General features: G+C 35.3%; 1 protein-coding gene across 7 annotated transcripts in view; it reads left to right on the plus strand.

The window, feature by feature from the left end:
• Nucleotides 1-18,714, plus strand: part of LOC138152591 (ATP-binding cassette sub-family A member 10-like) — a 159,126-nt gene that overhangs the window by 67,463 nt on the left and 72,949 nt on the right. For all 7 annotated transcript variants that reach the window (XM_069076546.1, XM_069076547.1, XM_069076545.1 and 4 more), the window contains 6 exons: nucleotides 193-368; nucleotides 569-688; nucleotides 1,061-1,199; nucleotides 1,735-1,825; nucleotides 10,644-10,783; nucleotides 12,612-12,728. In XM_069076546.1, the coding sequence (XP_068932647.1) occupies nucleotides 193-368; nucleotides 569-688; nucleotides 1,061-1,199; nucleotides 1,735-1,825; nucleotides 10,644-10,783; nucleotides 12,612-12,728 (783 nt within the window). The remainder of the gene's footprint in view (nucleotides 1-192; nucleotides 369-568; nucleotides 689-1,060; nucleotides 1,200-1,734; nucleotides 1,826-10,643; nucleotides 10,784-12,611; nucleotides 12,729-18,714) is intronic.

Below are 18,714 nucleotides of genomic sequence, written 5' to 3' on the forward strand. Positions count from 1 at the left end.
ACATCATTTTCTCATGATTATGGTCTAAACAAAAGTATAAACAAAAGTAAAGCAAAGTATGTTGTCACCCAGCTATTAACTTGTTTTTAACTTCTAATTTTAGGCTCAGTTACCATCTATAATATTAGACTAAACTTTGCCCAGTACCTTGTCATTATTATGATATTAGCTTGTTTTAACTTTTGTTTTTAGGTTCAGCTACCATCTATAATAATAAGCTCTCTGAAGTGACTGACTTGGAAAAAATAAGGAAGATCATTGGTGTTTGTCCACAAAGCAATATTCAGCTTGACTTTCTTACTGCTAGAGAAAATCTCAGACTATTTGCTAAAATAAAAGGGATTCATCCACAGAAGGTGGAGCAAGAGGTAGATGTGTATGAGAAAATTGACTAGATGGATTCTTATTTTTTGACTTATTTCTGCTTTATTATTTAAAAGCTATTAAATGTACAAAATTTAGAAAGAGAAGTCCTAGGAAAGTTCCTTTATATATAATGAGTAGCAAATAAAAAGGAGTTTACCTAAAGCATTTTGGATTTTTGAATTTAATATCCTCTCTTGTGTAGGTACAACAAATTTTAACACAATTGGAAATGAAAAATATTCAAGATACCCTTGCAATTAATTTAAGTGGTGGACAAAAAAGAAAGCTATCTTTTGGGATTGCCATTTTAGGAGATCCTCAGGTAAGTGGTACTGGACTTTCAAATGACTGAGACTGTACTTGAAACTGTTAGTAATAATTAATGATTTTTTTTTATTATTAGAAACAATCAAAGAGGGAATAGCAAAATTAAATGTGTGGTTTTTAAGTTCCCAGCATCTCTTCTCCAACCCCCATCCCCACCTAAAAAATATCTGAGGACTGATATAAGCTTAAAAATATATGTTTTAAGTCTCTTTTCTGAAAGAACTTGCTTATAGAATGAAAATTCACTTACATATAGTGCTATTGGCATTTAAAATATGTATTAAAGTTTATTGGCATTTAACACTTGTGTGAGACTCAATTTAAACGTTTACATGAAGATCCTTTTACATGTGTTCTTCCTCTACAGGTTTTGCTGTTGGATGAACCAACTGCTGGATTGGATCCCTTTTCACGGCATCAAGTATGGAATCTTCTAAAGGAAAAGAAATCAGACCGTGTGATTCTCTTCAGTACCCAGTTCATGGATGAGGCTGATCTCCTTGCTGGCAAGTCTTGGTTTCCTTTCATTACTATAATCAAGAATTGAACAGGTCAAAGAATGAAAGGTGTTACCTAAGCCTCTGTGTATACTGATAATCAAAGTGAAATGAAACAAGACACTCTTGCCTCCATTCCATTTATATATTTTCAGTTATCACAGTATTTTTACTAACAGTGAGATTTGACTCCCACTAATGAAGAAATTTGATTCCTGCCTCCCAACTTGGAGAGTAATCATTGAGGCATCCAGATAATAGTGAAGAACATTCAGTGAGAAATGAAGATATTTTGCAAGTATCCAAAGAGGAGAGCATGGCAAAGTTGAATTTTCATCCTCAAAAAGTGTTCCAAGTGGTCAGAAGAATATGTCCAAGTTTAGGATGTTTCATCATAATTGGGTTCTAGGTTTGACTCTATGTTTTAAACTTTAAACTGTAATCAATGTTTTAAATGTCGAGGGACATTGTGGATTAACTCTGGACTAACCCATGGAGTGAAAGAGCTCCCTAACCTAGATCTCATTTGCTTTTTTTTGCTCAGATCGGAAGGTGTTTATATCCAGTGGGAGACTGAAGTGTGCAGGTTCTTCATTGTTTCTGAAGAGGAAATGGGGGATTGGATACCACTTAAGGTATGATGCTTATGGGAACTGTGGGTTCAAATCTGATGTAATCATACATAAGGTAGGTATTTGATGGATTAAAAGAAAAAGATGTAAACTAGAAATGACTCTTCTTGAACTATGAAATACATAACTTTTTATAAAATAGATTTTTATGGATATCTTCAATTTTTCAGTCAGCAAAATTTCCCCTCTGTGTTCTGCCTCTCCCTCCAGAAAGCCATCCCTTATAAATTTTTTTTTTGCTTTTTGGGGGGAAATTGGGGTTAAGTGACTTGCCCAAAGTCACATGGCTAGCAAGTGTGTCAAGTATCTGAGGCTGGGTTTGAACTCAGGTCCTTCTGACTCCCAGACTGGTGCTCTATTCACTGCACCACCTAGCTGCCCCCCTTATAAAAATTTTTAAAAGAGAGAAAAGAAAAGGGGAAAAAAAGTAAAGCCAATCAATACATTAAAAATAATTTCTGATATTATTTTTAATATTTCATATCCCTGGTCCTCCCCACCTCTGCAAAGAAATGGAGGAGATGTCTTTGCATATCTCTTCTTTGGGGCCAAGTTTGTTCTTTGTAATTTTGCCACATTAATTTTCAAGTTATTTACTTTTTAAAGAGCATTTTGTAATTGAATCTATATCGGTATTGAGTGCATTTTTGGTATATTCACTCTCCAAATTACATGCATTTGTAGGTATTTTGGATAGAATTTATCTATTATTGACTTTTAGATGTAGTTATATAGAATATAGAAGTACATAAAATATAGAAATGATGCTAGTGTTATAAGCTTGCTTTATAGGCTGACTTTATTGAAGGTATTAGTTGCCTTAGTTATTTTCTTCCATGATTCTCTGGGACTTTAAAGTTAAACCATTATTTATAAGTAATCTTTTAAGTTGTATGCTCTTTGTTTATCTGTGAACCCATAATTTATTTCTTTTGTCATTGCTGTTGTTAGTATTTTTAGAACTATATAGAAATAATAACTGAGAGAATGGGCATTCTTGATTTACTCCCATATTTATTTGCGAAACTTATATAAATACCTATTCATATGATGCTTACTTTGGGTTAAAGATGGGTACTTTTTATAACAAAAAAAAATAATGCTAATGTGCTCATGCTGTATAGATTTTAAAAAAAAATTCAATATTGCACATTGTTAAATACTTTTTATATGTTCACTGAGATAATCATGTAGTTTCAAGTGTTTTTGGTTTTAATAATTATGTTGATTGTTTTCCTAAAGTTGAAAAATCCTTGTATACCTCTGGTACAAATGCAACTTGGTCATAACGCATATTTTCTTTTCTTTAATTTATTTTTAGTTTTCAGCATACATTTCCCAAAGATTTCGAGTTACAGATTTTCTTCCCATCTCTTCCCTATCCCCCACCACAAGATGGCAAGCATATTGAATACCCCCTCCCCTAATTTGCCCTCCCTTATATCCATCCCCCAATTCCCCTCCTCTTACTTTCTTGTAGGGCAAGATGGATTTCTATACTCCATTACCTGTATGTCTTATTTCCCAGTTGCATGTAAAGAATCAATTTTTTTTAACATTTTTTTAAACTTTGAGTTCTAGATTCTCTCCCTTCTCCCCACCTCACCCACCCACACTGAGAAGACAAGCAATTCAATATAGGTTATACATGTGTAGTAATGCAAATAATTTCCATAGTAGTCATATATTGTGAAAGAATAACTATATTTCCCTCCATCCTATCCTGCCACCTATTTATTCTATTTTCTCCTTTGACCCTGACCCTTTTCAAAAGTGTTTACTTCTAATTGCCCTCTTCCCCAATTTGCCCTCTTTTCTGTCATCTCCCCTTTTATACCCTTCCCCACTACTTTCCTGTAGGGTAAGATACACAATTAAGTGTGTTTATTCCCTCTTTAAGCCCAATCCAATGTGAGTAAGGTTGATTCATTCCCTTTCACCTTCCTGCTCTTCCCCTCAATTGTAACAGCCTTCTCCCTTCTCCTTTATTTGAGATAATCCATCCCATTCTATCTCTGCCCCTCTTCTTTCCCCAATATATTCCCCCTTCAACTCTTAATTTTATTTTTTATATCATTCCTTCACATTCAACTCACCCTGTGCCCACTGTCTATTTATACGCGTACAAACATACACATGCACACACACATATATATATATATATATATATATACACACACCCACCTATAAATACATTTACATGCATGTATACATATATACATATATAATCCCTTCAACTATTCTTGTACTGAGAAAAATCTCATGAGTTACAAATACTATCTTTGCATGTAAGAATGTAAATAGTTCAACTTTGATAAGTTCCTTATGATTTCTTTTCCCTATTTACCTTCTCATGATTCTCTTGCTTCTTGTATCTGAATGTCAAATTTTCTATTCAACTCTGATTTTTTCATCAAGAATGCTGGAAAACTATCTATCTCATTGAATATACACATTTTCTCCTGAAGTATTATACTCAGTTTTGCTGGATAGGTGATTTTTGGTTTTAATCCTAGCTCCTTTGGCCTCCATAATATCATATTCCAAGACCTTCAGTCCCTTAATGTAGAAGCTGCTAGATCTTGTGTTATCCTGATTGTGTTTCCACAATCTCAAATTGTTTCTTCCTGACTGCTTGTAATATTTTCTTCTTGACCTGGGAACTCTGGAATTTGGCTATAATATTCCTAGGAGTTTTCTTTTTGGGATCTTTTTCAAGAGGTGATCATTAAATTCTTTCAATTTCTATTTTGCCCTCTGGTTCTATAATATCAGGGCAATTTTCCTTGAGAATTTCTTGAAAGATGATGTCTTGGTTCTTTTTTTGATCATGGATTTCAGGTAGTACTATAATTTTAAAGTATCTCTCCTGGATAATTCCAGGTCAGTGGATTTTTCCAATGAGATATTTCACATTGCCTTCTATATATTCATTCATTTGGATCTGTTTAACAGCATCTTGATTTCTCATAAAGTCATTAGCTTCCATTTGCTCCAATCTAATTTTGAAGGAATTATTTTCTTCAGTGAGTTATTGAAATTCCTTTTCTACCTGGCCAATTCAGCTTTTTAAGTCATTCTTCTCCTCGTTGGTTTTTGGACCTCTTTTGCCATTTGAGTTACTCTATTTTTTAAGGTGTTATTTTCTTCAGACAGGCTACTGATTCATTTTTCATGATTTTCTTGCATCATTCTCATTTCTCTTCCCAGTTTTTCCTCTACTTCTCTTACTTGATTTTCAAAATCCATCTTGAGCTCCTCCATGGCCTATGATCAATTTATATTTTTCTTGGAGGCTTTTGATTCAGGAGTTTTGATTTTGTTGTCTTCTTCTGGCTCTATGTATTGATCCTCTTTGTTCCCCAAAAAAGATTCTATAGTTGGATTGCGCTTCCTCTGTTTGCTCATCTTGCCAGTCAATTCCTTGACTTTTGAACTCTTTGCCATGGTAGAACTCTGCTTCCAGAGTGGAGAGTTCTGTGTCCCAAATTTCTGGGGTTTTGTGCAGGTGTTATCAGAGCTGTTTTTAGAACCATGAGGAGGGTCCACTTTCTACAGCCACCACAAGCTTTGCCTCACTAGTGCTCCTCACCCCAGGACCACTACCTAAGACTCTGACCCAGATACAAGCAGGGCAAAGCAATAGCAATTCCCTTCTGAATGGTCACTTGGTCCTCCTACACTCTGTAGGCCTGGAGCTCAGGAGGCAGCCATGCAGCAGTAGCTGCAACCGTCACTGCCACCTCAACCAGCCTTGGGGCATTCTTCTCTCACCCAGTTCCAACAGAGTTCACTATTAACTCTTTACTTTCTCTTTGTTGTTTATGGGTTGAAAAGTCTGGAAACCACCACAGCTGCCAGTGATTCAGTCCCCTGAAGTCTGCTTTGGCTGGTCTGTGCCACTGGCACACTGGCCTTGCCCACATGGGACTGTGCTCGAGTCCCAGCCCAATGTATAGACCCTTCCTGTTGGCCTGCCAGGCTGCTTTCAGTGGGAGATTTGTTTCTCTCTGTCGTTTTGTGAGTTCTGTAGCTCTAAAATTTGTGTAGAGTAATTTTTTTACAGGTATTGGAGGTGGTTGGAGTGGGGGCTCAAGCAAGTTCCTGCTTTTACTCTGCCATTTGGCTCCACCTGCATGATTTCTTGGATACATTTCTGTGATCTCTAAAAGAATTTCATTTAAAAATTTGAGTTGAGTAATGACACTCACCTATAGTTCTCTTTCTTTGCTTTATTCTTCTCTGATTTACACCTAGAATTATACTTGTCTTATAAAAGAAGTACAGTGGAGTATTTTTAGAATTTGAAAATATTTTGAATAGTATTAGTATTAATCATTTTTTAAAAGATTAATAGAATTCTCCTATAAACATATCAGAAATATGAATTTTTTAGCTAGTTATATATTTTTTCTCAGATTTAAGACTTCTTTTTGGTATTCTTTTAATATTCTCTATTATGTTTTTAAAGGTAATCCTTTGTTTTACATTTTCAGTTTTGTTGGCATATAATTCTGCATATCAAGTTGTAAATCCTTCACAGTCTCTGTTCCTGGGAAGTTAAGGCTTAACAAAGCCACAAACAGGTTCATGCAAAGTACCTGCATCACAGTCATGCTTTCTCCATCTGAGGCAGCTCCAGCTGGCCCTTGGACATCTTTGGCAGCTCCCAGCAGCTCCAGCTGGCCCTCAGACTCAGCAGCTCCTCAGCTGAAGTTCCAGCTGGTTCCCAGAATCAAAATTACTTTACCTAGGTTCCCAAAATAAAAATCATTCTCTCCAGCCTGGGGGGCCTTTCCTCTTCAACCTCCTGGTGGCAGCAGCTTCTGCTTCCACTAAGCTTGCTCCAGGAAGATCTGTCTGATCCAGATATATATAAAGGGCTTATCCTTATATACACACATGGCATTAGGTACTTCTTGTTTCAACCAACCCCTACCTGTTATGTCAGCAACAGGGGTTCATACCTTCTGTTTCTTTAACAGAGGCTTTATTAATTACTAAGTACTAAGCACCTGTTACCTTTGCCAATGCAAAGGGACTTCAAATTCAAATTACATTACCATTACATAAGTTCTAATAGTTATTTTTATTTCTTTCAGTTTATCTTATATAGATCTTGCCCATTTATTGCTTTTTTCTGTTGTGATTCACTTAAAAAAAAACATCAATTCATCAGGGAAATAATAATGATAGAAGCACTTCCCCATGGGAGAAATTTCCATGTACCCCAGATTGTGTGGTCTAATCTCTTCTTCATGTTCGCTTTCTTTTTCATGTGCCCTGATGCATCTCTTCTTTGAGTGCATGCTCTCCCAACCTGCTGGTTATTGATTGTCCCTAAGAACTTTGATTATCCTTTTTTTTTTTTGTGGTAGGGTGTTGTTTTTGGACGCGCTGACCACTCAGAAGTGAGCACTCTGTGTGCCTTTTCTTCTCTTTCTTCAGTCTTCTTTCTCTTTCAATCACTCTTTTTGCCACCTCACCAATTCTCCTCATATTCTTATTCTTTTTTTTTTTAATTTTTAAAAGCAATTGGGGTTAGGTAACTTGCTCAAGGTTACACAGCCAGTTATTTTGTGTGGGTGCCAAATATCTGAGGCTGGAACTGATCCCAGGTCCTCCTGATGCTGGGGCCAGCGCTCTTACTCACTGCACCACCTGGCCCCCCATATTCTTGCTATGAAACTTTTAGGACTTATTTTCCTTCTGTTGTTTATCCATGGACTTGATGAAGATGTCTCATACATTCTCCTCTATCTGCTCCCTTCCCTTTCCTTTTTCATGCATCCTTCCACTTTGCAATTTAATGCCACCAAAACACTGATGGGGGTGGTGGTTATACTTTCTATCGTTCAGTAGATATTGTTCAGTGCCCCAGTCCTTTGGGCTTGCTCCTCCATTGTCCTTTTTTCTTCTTTAAACTCTGCTTTTATCTTTATCCCCTTGTGTACTTTTAGAAAGAAATTTCTGAATATTCCCTTTAATTTCTTTTAAAACACATAGTAGTCTTTAACTTTACGCTTTTTTTCTTTTAATGCTTCCTAGAAATGGGGGTAATTTATTTTATTACTTGTATTTTTCTTGATAGTTATATTTAAATAATAAGTTGAACAGTCTAATCACATTTGAGGTTTTCCCCCCAGAAGAAAGCTTCAACTACTTCTCTTATAACAAATGGTCATATTTTTTCTTTGTAAGCTCATATTTTCAGGGTGTGTTATTTGAGATTGCATCTTGAGCTTCTTTGCTTTTTTGTAATATATCATTCTATTCCCTTCTAGAGTTTCCAGTGGGTGCAGAATAGTATTATGATAATTGAATTCCTTTTTCTTATATTTGAATGTCTTTCTACTGGTCACTTGAAGAATTTGCTGTTTGTCATTGTAATTGTTAAATTTAACCATTTTATTCCTTAGGGATTGAAGTATAAATATTTTATGTTTTTTTTTTTTCTGAAGGTAATCTGTAGATTCTTCCAATTGGTGCTTTCTTTTCTAGATTCAGAAATTCTGGTCAGTTTTCTGATGTTATTTCTTGCATTTCCATGTTTTGTCTTATACCAATTTTTGGGGAGGTCTATAATTCTTCAGTTATTTCTACAAATCCTGTCTTCTAGATCGATGTTTTTTGGTTGCATAGAAATCACGTATACTTTAAAAAACCATGATTGTTTTTTTTTTTCCTTTTCTTCCAGATTGTCCTTTAACATATTTGTATTCGCAGTCTGTTGTTCTCTTATATACTTCTTTGGAAAGACTTGCCCTTATGGATTCAGGATTTTTGTTTTTTAAATTATTTTTACCATGCAGGCCATAAATTCTGTCATTGGATCCCTTCTAGCTTCTCTAAAGATTCTGATTTCTCTTTAAATTTTTTTGAAACATCCTGCTACGTTTAATGATCTTTTGGAAAACCATAGTGTTCTGTGTTTCATTAGGTGTTGACTCAATTTTCTTTGTTGCAATATTTTTTTGGAGAGGTTTGTAATTTTTGGATATTTTGGTATTCACCTTCTCTTCTAATTTTAGTATACTTTCTGCTGATTTGTCTGGTTGTGATCTAGTTTTCAAATACAATTTTCTTCCTTTTGAAATATCTGGTACATTTAACCCTATGTCTTCTTCCCCCCCCCTCGGCTCCCCCCACCCCACCCCAGCCCTGCCCATTATTTTCCTATTGCTCATTTTCTGAAATTTTCTTCAATAGTGTTTACCCTTGGGCTTCACCATAAAGCTGGCTCAGTCTCTTCCTTAATTGAGGGATTTACGTTTCACTAGCATTGGTCCTTGTTCTAAATAACTTCTGGAGTGACAGGATTGGTCCTGGCTGGATTTCAGGCTCCTTTCCTTAAGACCTATGCAGTCACACACACTGGCCTCCCATCCCAGTTGTTTAATTCTCTGGCTGGGCTGAATCAACATCTGTTGCTTTTTTAAGGGTTCTGAGAGGTATCGGTGAAGGTTCTAGGCAGAGCTGCTCAGTTCTTATCTTATTAATATTTTCTCTGCCACAAGAATGACCCTTGACTTAAAAGGTCAGAATGAAAATAAGGGATAGATATTTAAGATAACAGTATTAATAATAGATAAATATATTTATAATCATTTTACAGATAAGGAAGATGAGGCTGAAGGACTTAAGTGACTTTCCCAGGGTTATGCAACTAGTAAGTGTCTAAAGCAGTATTTGAATTCAGGTCTTCCTGACTCTAAGTCCAGCACTCTGACTAGTTTGCTGCTTGGATGCCTCCAAGAAAAATTGGGAAATAATTAAAGAACACCTATTGGCATTGGATGAGTTCCTGTTATATTGAAAAAATACATACTTTATCTCGATCCATTGTCAATGATTTTTGAAAGATTCTGGAGAGTTGGAAAGAGAATTGGAAGGCTGTAGTCTTAGAAAAAATTAAATGTTCTAAGGTTCCAATTTTTTTAAGGAGGAAGAGAGTAGGGTATGAGATTTCTAGATTATTGGATTTGACTTTAGCTCTTAAAAATCATTTCAGAACCTATTATTCAAGTGACTTTATAAAAATATATCATACCATATTAATTTCATTTCCTTTTTATAAATACAGTTATTAGATAAAAGGAATGCAGTATATATTGAGATTTTAGCAAAGCATTTTTACAAAGTCTTTCATCTATTTTGTGGAAGTCATAGATATGGCATAGAAATTCATACAGAGCTGAGGTGGATAAGGATGAGAGAATAAAAAACATAATTTATTCTCATATCACATTGAGATTGGGACAGAATTCATGACTAGAGAAGTGATTATCCCACTTTTCTATCCCCTAGTCAGATAATATCTGGAGTATTTTGTTCATTTTAGGGTGCCACCTTTTAGGACTGACATTGATAAATTAGTAAGTATCCAGAGAAGGGGTATTAAAATGCTGAAGGACCTTGAGATCACATCATATGAAGATTTGTTGAAGTCAAATAGAAATGTTTAAGCAAAAGAGAACAATGTAGGAAGAAAATAATAGTGGTCTTCAAATATTTGAAGGTCTGTACAATGAAAGAAGGACTAGATTTTTTTCTGCATGGTCTTAGAGCGTAATGAATGGAAAACCTATATAGAGATGTAGGTATGTTGTCTCTGCCAAAGGATGATAAGCCATTTCCAGGCAAAAATTATGTTTTCTACTTCCTTTGTAGTTTCAAATGCTTAGTAAAATATCATGCACACACTGTACATTTAATTCAGTTCATGAACACTGAGTACCACTGTGTCTAATAAATGTATCTTAATGGTAGTAGCATTGAAGCAATGAGATATATATTTTGCTACTTTTTCCCTCCAACACAGCTTGCATAGGAATGAGATATGTGATCCAGAAAGAATAACATCACTTGTCAAACATCATATCCCTGATGCCAAATTAGCTTCAGAGAGTGAGGAAAAACTTGTATATACATTACCTTTGGAAAGGACAAATAAATTTCCAGGTAATTTACTACATGGATATGACAATGAAAAAATCAAAATTGATGTAATAATTTCTGACATTTTATAAGTTTGGGTTTACAAGGCACATGAAACTGGTTACTTACTAGAATTACTATACCTGAAATTCAGACCACGTGGCACTAAACGAGAAAAGGAACATGGACAATGTTATCCATGGTTTGTATACCAAAGGTTCTCATAGATATGGTTATACAAATATGTGAAGGATCACAAATATGTGAAGAAGTAATTTTGGCAGTGTGGGGAGGTCCTAATGAGGAGACTCCCTCTACCTTCACAGATCACAACTCATCTATAACTTAATAGATAAGTCCTAGTGAGTTATTAGAGGCCAATGGAGTTTAAATGGCATGCCAAGGATCACAAACTAGTAAGTGACAGAAGCAAAATTGGAACTTGAGTCTAGCAATATATGTTTGATGCCATGCTAAGTCTGAAGAGCTTTGGTAGACTTGTATAACTGAAAAAAAAACATATTAGCATCCTTCTGCACTTAATTATACTTTTACTTTGAGAATAGAACTCTTTATTTAGAAGAACAAAGCACAAATATTAGCTAATTGTTAACTAGGAAAATTTTAAATGTGATTGATAATTTAGGGCAGAATCTAAAAGTTAACTATAACTATATCCTAAACTTATAATCATTTACTAATGTGGAGTAAATGTCAATAGAATAAATAATAGTCATTGATGAATCTTAATCCTTTTCCTTACATTGCTTTAAAGAAAGTCATTTAATGCTTCCTTTCACCTGTAATACTTGGTTTTTTTTTGCTTTTTGGAGGGCAGTTGGGATTAAGTGACTTGCCCAAGGTCCCATGGCTAGTAAATGCGTTGTGTCTGAGGCAGGATTTGAACTCAGGTCCTCCTGACTTCAGGGCCAGTGCTCTATTCACTGCGCCACATAGCCACCCCTATAATACCTTAATATCCTATTATACAAGATTCTCTTGTTAATTTAAATTAATTAATTTCTTGTTAATTGAAAATAATATTCCCCTTCAGGGTTTAAAATGCCTTTACCTACCTTAAAGAGATATCTAGGGACTATTTCATGCCAATTCTAGGAAAAACTTTAGGTTATTTTCGCTAAATTTCTGTTCAGTGAAGTACAACGGAAAAGAATGATCACAGTCTCATATACTCTGTGCACTTTCTTTTTGACTAGAGATTTTTCTCTGCCTGATGACTCATATTATTTTTCCCTTTTGATGTTAAGAATTCAAGTTGCTTCTAATTTGTAACAATTGCATACCAACTATCATTAAACTAAATACCTCTCTTCTTCAGATCTGTTTTTTTTTCTTATTTGAGCTTAATCTTAGAGAATTCTTGACTTCTATCATGACAATTTTAAAAATTAATTTTTATATTTTGTTTTTACACAATAGACATTTCTCAGCAGACACTCAAACAATTCCCCCTCTCTTTTAACCTAGAGTTCCTTCCTGAAAAAAATTAAGGAAAGGTTCCAAAAAGCTGATTGTTATTTGGACTGATAGCTACTTAATCTTGAAAATAATTTAAATGGAATCTAAAAAGGATTTAAAATGAGAAACAATTTTTAAAGTGAGAAAATAAATGTTTAACATCTGAACAGAGATTGACAATAACACAAATGATATGAAGGATAAAATTACTTCATTTGAAAAGTTTGCATTGAATGAATGTTTTCATTTCATTTCAGATTATCACAAAAGTTATTTCAAATTGTTCTGTGCTAAATATTTTTGAAAAGAGTAGTATTTATTATCAGGCAATAATTGATTTTATTATTATTTTTTTTAATCTGTAACTCTTTAGACCTTTACAGTGATCTGGATAACTGTTATGATCAAGGGATTGTAAACTATGGTGTTTCTGTGACAACTTTGAATGAAGTATTCCTACAACTAGAAGGAAAAACAACTGATGAATCAGGTAAAACAAAAAGAATTTCAGTATCCTTTAGAAAAATCAGTAATGAAGATATGTATAATCTATCATACATAAATTTCTTGGCAGAATTCTGCCTAGAGCACATACTATTTCCCAAATATTATTGGGCATGTTGGGAAGTACCATAGTTGTTTTTTTTTTTTTTTGCCTTTTGGAGGGCAACTGGCGTTAAGTAACTTGCCCAAGGTTACACAGCTAGTTTTTTTTGGGTGGGTGTCAAGTGTCTGAGGCTGAACCAAACTTGGGTCATCCTGACTCTGGGCCTGGTGCTTTACCCACTGCGCCACCTAGCCGCCCCCATAGTTGTTTTAGAACTGGATCTAAGCAAAATTTTAAAACTGGTTATTGTCCCTGGTGCTATTCTATCTTCTCTTTGAACAACTTGCTCCTGCTCTGAATATCTTCCTTTCACACACACAATGTTCCCTTGACTTTTAGGGCTGCTCATGTCTTAGCCCCTCTTCTACTCCACAGTTCTTATGTCATAAAAAAATCTAGTATCAAAAACAGATATTTCAATATTAAGGATTCCAAGGACATTTGAATTTTGATGTGGGGTACTAGGTAACAACTTAACAGGAGGAATCCCAAATTATACTTTAGGCATCAGTGACAGAAAGAGCAATGAGGATTTATCTAGGAAAAGAGGAATAATTTCAGTATCCTTTAAAAAAATCATATAGTAGTAAAAATAAAAAAATACCCAGTATTTATCACACTCTAAGATTTGCAAAGTGCTCTTTATACATTATCTCATTTTATCTTCACAATGGCCCTGGAAATTAGGTGTTATTTTATCCTCATTTTACAAATGAGAAAGTTGAGTCAGCTGGAGGGTAAGTGCCTTGTCCATGTTCTCACTGTTATTAAATATCTGAAGCAGGATTTGAATTTTGGTCTTTAGGACACTAGGTTGAGTCCCCTATACAGCATGTCACCTAACTGCCATTGCTACAATTATGTCTTAGTCTAACTTTAATTGTGATATTGCTTTTTGAAATCAACCAATCAATCAGCATTTATTAATTAGTAACTATGTGCCATGTGCTCTGTTAGGTGCCGGGATTCAAATACAAGCATGAAATATCCCCTGCCCTCAAAGACCATACATGATACTGTGGGTAGAACATGTTAACAAATAAGTATAGAGCACATACATCTAACATTGAGAGCAGCTATATCTAGGCCCACAGAAGTGGGGGCAATGTGTTACTGCTTGTTCTTATAAGGAGACCTATGCATGCAGTTTGGACTGAATTTAATCCTAAATTCTCTATTTTCACTGTCTTTATCTCATTAAGTCTTCTATCCTGGCATCCTTAGGACAGTTTTACTTAAATTAGATTATGGGTTTAGGACCATGGTATAAATCCACCCCTAAAAGGAGGAACTCAACGTACAATATAAATTAGGTATGAGGCAGGTAACTTATTACTACACACAAAAGAAATACTAAATACAGGACACTTAGAAGCACACTTTTGCCAACAAGAAACAAGACATGATTTACTGACTTATAACTGGTTAAAAATGGCTAGGAGGATGATACTTAAGCCACATAAGAACCTAGAGCATCTTGTAAGATGTATCGCCAAGACAATATTCATAGCACTGATGGTGACTATGAATGTGCCATCATAGTTCTGAATCACAAAATATAGCAGACTTTCCATATAAAAGACATAAGCAAAACATTTATTCAGACACCAGAAAGTCAAATTCCAACATCAGAAAACCAAATCCATCATAGTAACAAATAAGTTAATACACCTTATCACTGCAGGAAGCAACACTATCCCAAAACCTTCCTCCTGCTTGGGCCATCCCACAAACAAACACAAACCTATCTGTCTTCTTACCTGCATCCTCTTTCTCTCTCTGCTCTAAATGCTGTGACTCATTTCCTGCTCCACCCCTTTCTGCTTCACCTGTTCAGCAAACTCCTCCCACCACAGGGTCAATGTGATTACATTTTGTTTATTAAAGGGCAGGGAAGATCTTCACATTCAAATCTTAAAATTCCCATTACCATTACATAGGATTAGTAATTAGGGATCTTACATTTCATCTCAGGTTGATACTTTCCAAACAATTGCCAGTTCATATCTGCTGGTAAAATGGTCAGGCTTAGGTCAATCTTCTTCTTAGTGGACGAAGACTTAGATTCAGAAGATACCCCTACTATTAGTAATTAAAGTTACACTAAAAAACTTCTAGATCCTTCTAACTCACAAAGTCACCTGCAAGCCTGGACACACCCATGTTAAGGTGGCTGCTCAGTCACCTACTCAAGAAAGGAAACACAAAATGGGTAAGTGCAACTAGGGGTCCAGATACAAGCTAACTCAATGGAGAGTTGTTTTGTCCCTGATACTGGGATGGAAAAAGGCTAACCTTTCTCCACCCCTCATTAAAAGTCCTGAAATTATGTGATATACCTAGAATCAAAGCCAAAGAGAATAAGATGGAAGTTGTCTCTTTTTCTGACACCACATACCATCCCTTGACATTGTCACAGTGGATGAAGAAGATCAAGGGATAACTCAAGCATGCCATACAGAAGCACCAAATTCTCTAAGTGCTGGGCGATTTCATGGTTAGAATCAGATCTCAGACTTCTGGTATAGTTCACCGGAACCAGGAAGGGTTATTCTGCTTTTAGTCTTCATTACATGCAAAATACATACAAAGTTATTTCAGAGGACAATAACAATTGGAAGAATCAGGAAACATTTCTGAAGGGAGTTCATTGTTCCAAGAAGCAAAGTAAGAGTCAAAAGCATTTCAGGCATTGAGGACAGTCTTTGAACTGGCACAGAGAGATTTGTTTTATTTGTACAAAACCTTTTTAATTTAATGTAATCCAATTATCCACTTTACACCTAACTTTGCTTTCTATCTCTTGTTTATTCATAAATTGTTTGTCTCTACAAGTCTGATAAGTAATATGTTCCGTGTTCTAATTTTCTTGTAACATTTCTCTTTATATTCAGGTCATGTATCCATTTTGAACTTATGTTGGTAAATGGTGTAAGAAATTGATTTATGCCTAGTTTCTGCCATACTGCTCTCCAGTTTTCCCAACAATTTTTTTTTACCAAAGAATTAATTCTTACCTCTAAATCTTAAGTCTTTATACTTGCTAAATACAAGTTTACTATATTTATTTGCTGCTCTAAGTTATATATCTTTGTTCCATTGATCTACCTTTCTGTTTCTTAGCCAGTACAAATTCAGGTAATGGAATGTTACGCACAAGGAATAGCAAGTAGACTAGTTTTTCTGGGTCATAGAGTATGTGAAGGAGAGTAAAGTGCAATCAGTCTAGAAAGATAGGCTAGAGCCAGACTGTTAAAGACTTTAAGTATAAAGTATTTTATCTTCCACTTAATAGAAAGTCACAGAAGACTTGAGCTTGAGAGTAGTCAGACCTATACTTTAGGGATAACAATTTGTTAGCTCTCTATATATAGCATCATCAGGTCCAGACAAGAGGTTATGAGGGTCTGAATTGTTATAGATTACCCAAACTTGAGAGTTGCAATGGACATCCGCAGTTAGTTTATCCAACTCATACATGAAAATATTCTCTACTAGAACATATCTTACCCATGATTGTCTAGCCTCAGCTTAAAGATTTCATAGGAAGAGGACAGAACCACTTCTGTAGAGTTCATTCCAATTTTGGAAAGTTCTAATTCTTAGATGCACAGAACATCTTTTAAGCACATAACAAGTGCCAGACTCTGTACTAAGTGCCAGTATACAAATACAAGCAAGGTAGTTTCCACCCTCATGGAGCCTATATTTTAATGGAGGAAGATATGACATAAAGGAGAGGTGGGAAATGGAAGATAGTGAAATCAACATAGTGTGGAGATGTCCAAGAAGTGAGATGGAGGACTAGATCCATCAAGATAAGGGGAATTTCAACCAGTATGACTGAGTACAGGATGGTCCCAGGATCCAATGTTCTGGTTGAAAGGAGGAAGAGATGAGGTGGTTCAAATGGAAAAGATAGAGCATGGAGATTCCCAGGAACAAAACTTCTTAGGAAGTTTTTCTTGACATGAAACTAAAATTTACCCCTTTGTATCTTTAAACTGTTGCTCCTGGTTCTGCCTTCTAGGGGCACAGAACAATTCCAATACTTCCTTCATATGCTAGCCATTCAAATTCTTAAACTCGACTATCATGTCCCCCTCCCAGTGCCCCTAAGTCTTCTTATTTTGAGTCTTAACATACCCTATTTTTTATTCCAACTGATCTTTGTATACAGTGGACTCAAATTCCTTCACCATCCAGGTCACCTTTCTTAGAGCATTTTCCAGTTTATCAATGTTCTTCTTAAACTGTGGCTCTCAGAACTAAATACAATACCTTACATGGGGTCTGATAAGGGAAGAATACAGTGGGGTTACTGCCTCCCTATTCCTAGAATTCATTACTTAATATAGCTGAAAATTGCATTCTTTTTTTTTGGCTTCCATATTATACCACTGACTCATCTTGAATTTGTAATCCACTAAAACCTTAAGGTATTTTTTTTCAGAACAACTGCTGTCTAAACATTCCTCCCCCACCTTATACTAGTGAAGTTAATTTGTTTGCCTAAGTTAAATACTTTACATTTATTCCTATTGAGTTTCATTTTATTTGATTCGTCCCAATGATCTAACCTCTCCATATCCTTTTGAATGCTATCTTTATTATTTAGTATGTTAACTATCCCTCTCTACTTTGTATCATCAGCAAACTTACTGATTGTGTCATCTATGCTTTTATTCAAGTTATTGATAAAAATATTAAAGAACATATGGCTATGCAAAGACCACTGGCATATTCTACTGGAGATCTCCAGCCATGTTAATACTTATCCATTAATAAATAAATACACTTTGAGTCCAGCCATTTTATCAGTTTTAAATTCATATGATTATATTATCATCTAATCAATATCTCCCCATCTTCTCTACAAGAACAATGTGAGCTAACTTATCTAAAGCTTTTCTAAAATCTAAGTAATCTATATCCAAAGTATTCTCATTTATTAGATTAGTAATCCTGTCAGCAAAGAAAATAAATGTAGTTTAGAATGACTTGTTCTTGATACAATAATGCTGAAACTTTGTAATCGTTTCTCTTTCAGATTTTTCCTTAGCCTTCTTCTTAATTATCCATTCTAGATTTTCTCCCAGAATCAAAGTTAGACTCACTGTTCTACAGTTTGTGGACCTTGTTCCTTTCATTTATTTGAAGAAGGGGACAAACAATTTTGCTTCTCTCATATCTTTCAAATATCACTGAAAAGTGACTTAGTAGTCAAATCTACCAATTCTTCCAGAATCTAACGATGTCATTCACCTGGGCCAGGTAACTTAAATTCATTTAGGGCAGCTTACGTCTCTTGGGCAACAACTCTTTGTCTTGTTTTGTTTGTCATATTTTGTCATTTGCAATGTCATTCTCCTTTGCAGAGGAAATAGAAGCTAAGAATTGAGAAGCTCTGCATTCTTTTTCAAATAAATGAAAAGTTACCACCATTCCATCTACCCTAAGTAAATTTGAACTTCTATGGTCTTTTTTTCTCCCATGATAGCTATACTAGGAGGCAAATAAACAATACATTTTGACAGGCTAACCCCATTCTAAGCTGCAGAAGAGACATATGCCACCAGGGTCATATCATCCCCACCACCTCAACCATTCCTTAGAACCTGGGGAAGATAGACCAGAACCATGAACCCAAGAGCTCCAACAAGAGCAACAGGACCTAGATGTGTGGTCTTGTTTCCATCCTGGCCCCCAAAGCCATCAGCAAGACAAGGCCCTGTATGAAAAGGGACCTACTCTCCCACTACCAACAGTGCCAACTGCCATTGATAGATCAGTTGTTACTGAATGATAGGTAATCTTAAAATCCATAAAAAAAGCAATGATCCTCTCCACTCATCCTGATGACTGAACC

Source organism: Petaurus breviceps, unplaced genomic scaffold, assembly GCF_028583685.1.
Source record: "Petaurus breviceps papuanus isolate PSGF00001 unplaced genomic scaffold, PetGlider_PUasm1.0 90925, whole genome shotgun sequence".
In the NCBI taxonomy this organism is placed as follows: Eukaryota; Metazoa; Chordata; class Mammalia; order Diprotodontia; family Petauridae; genus Petaurus; species Petaurus breviceps.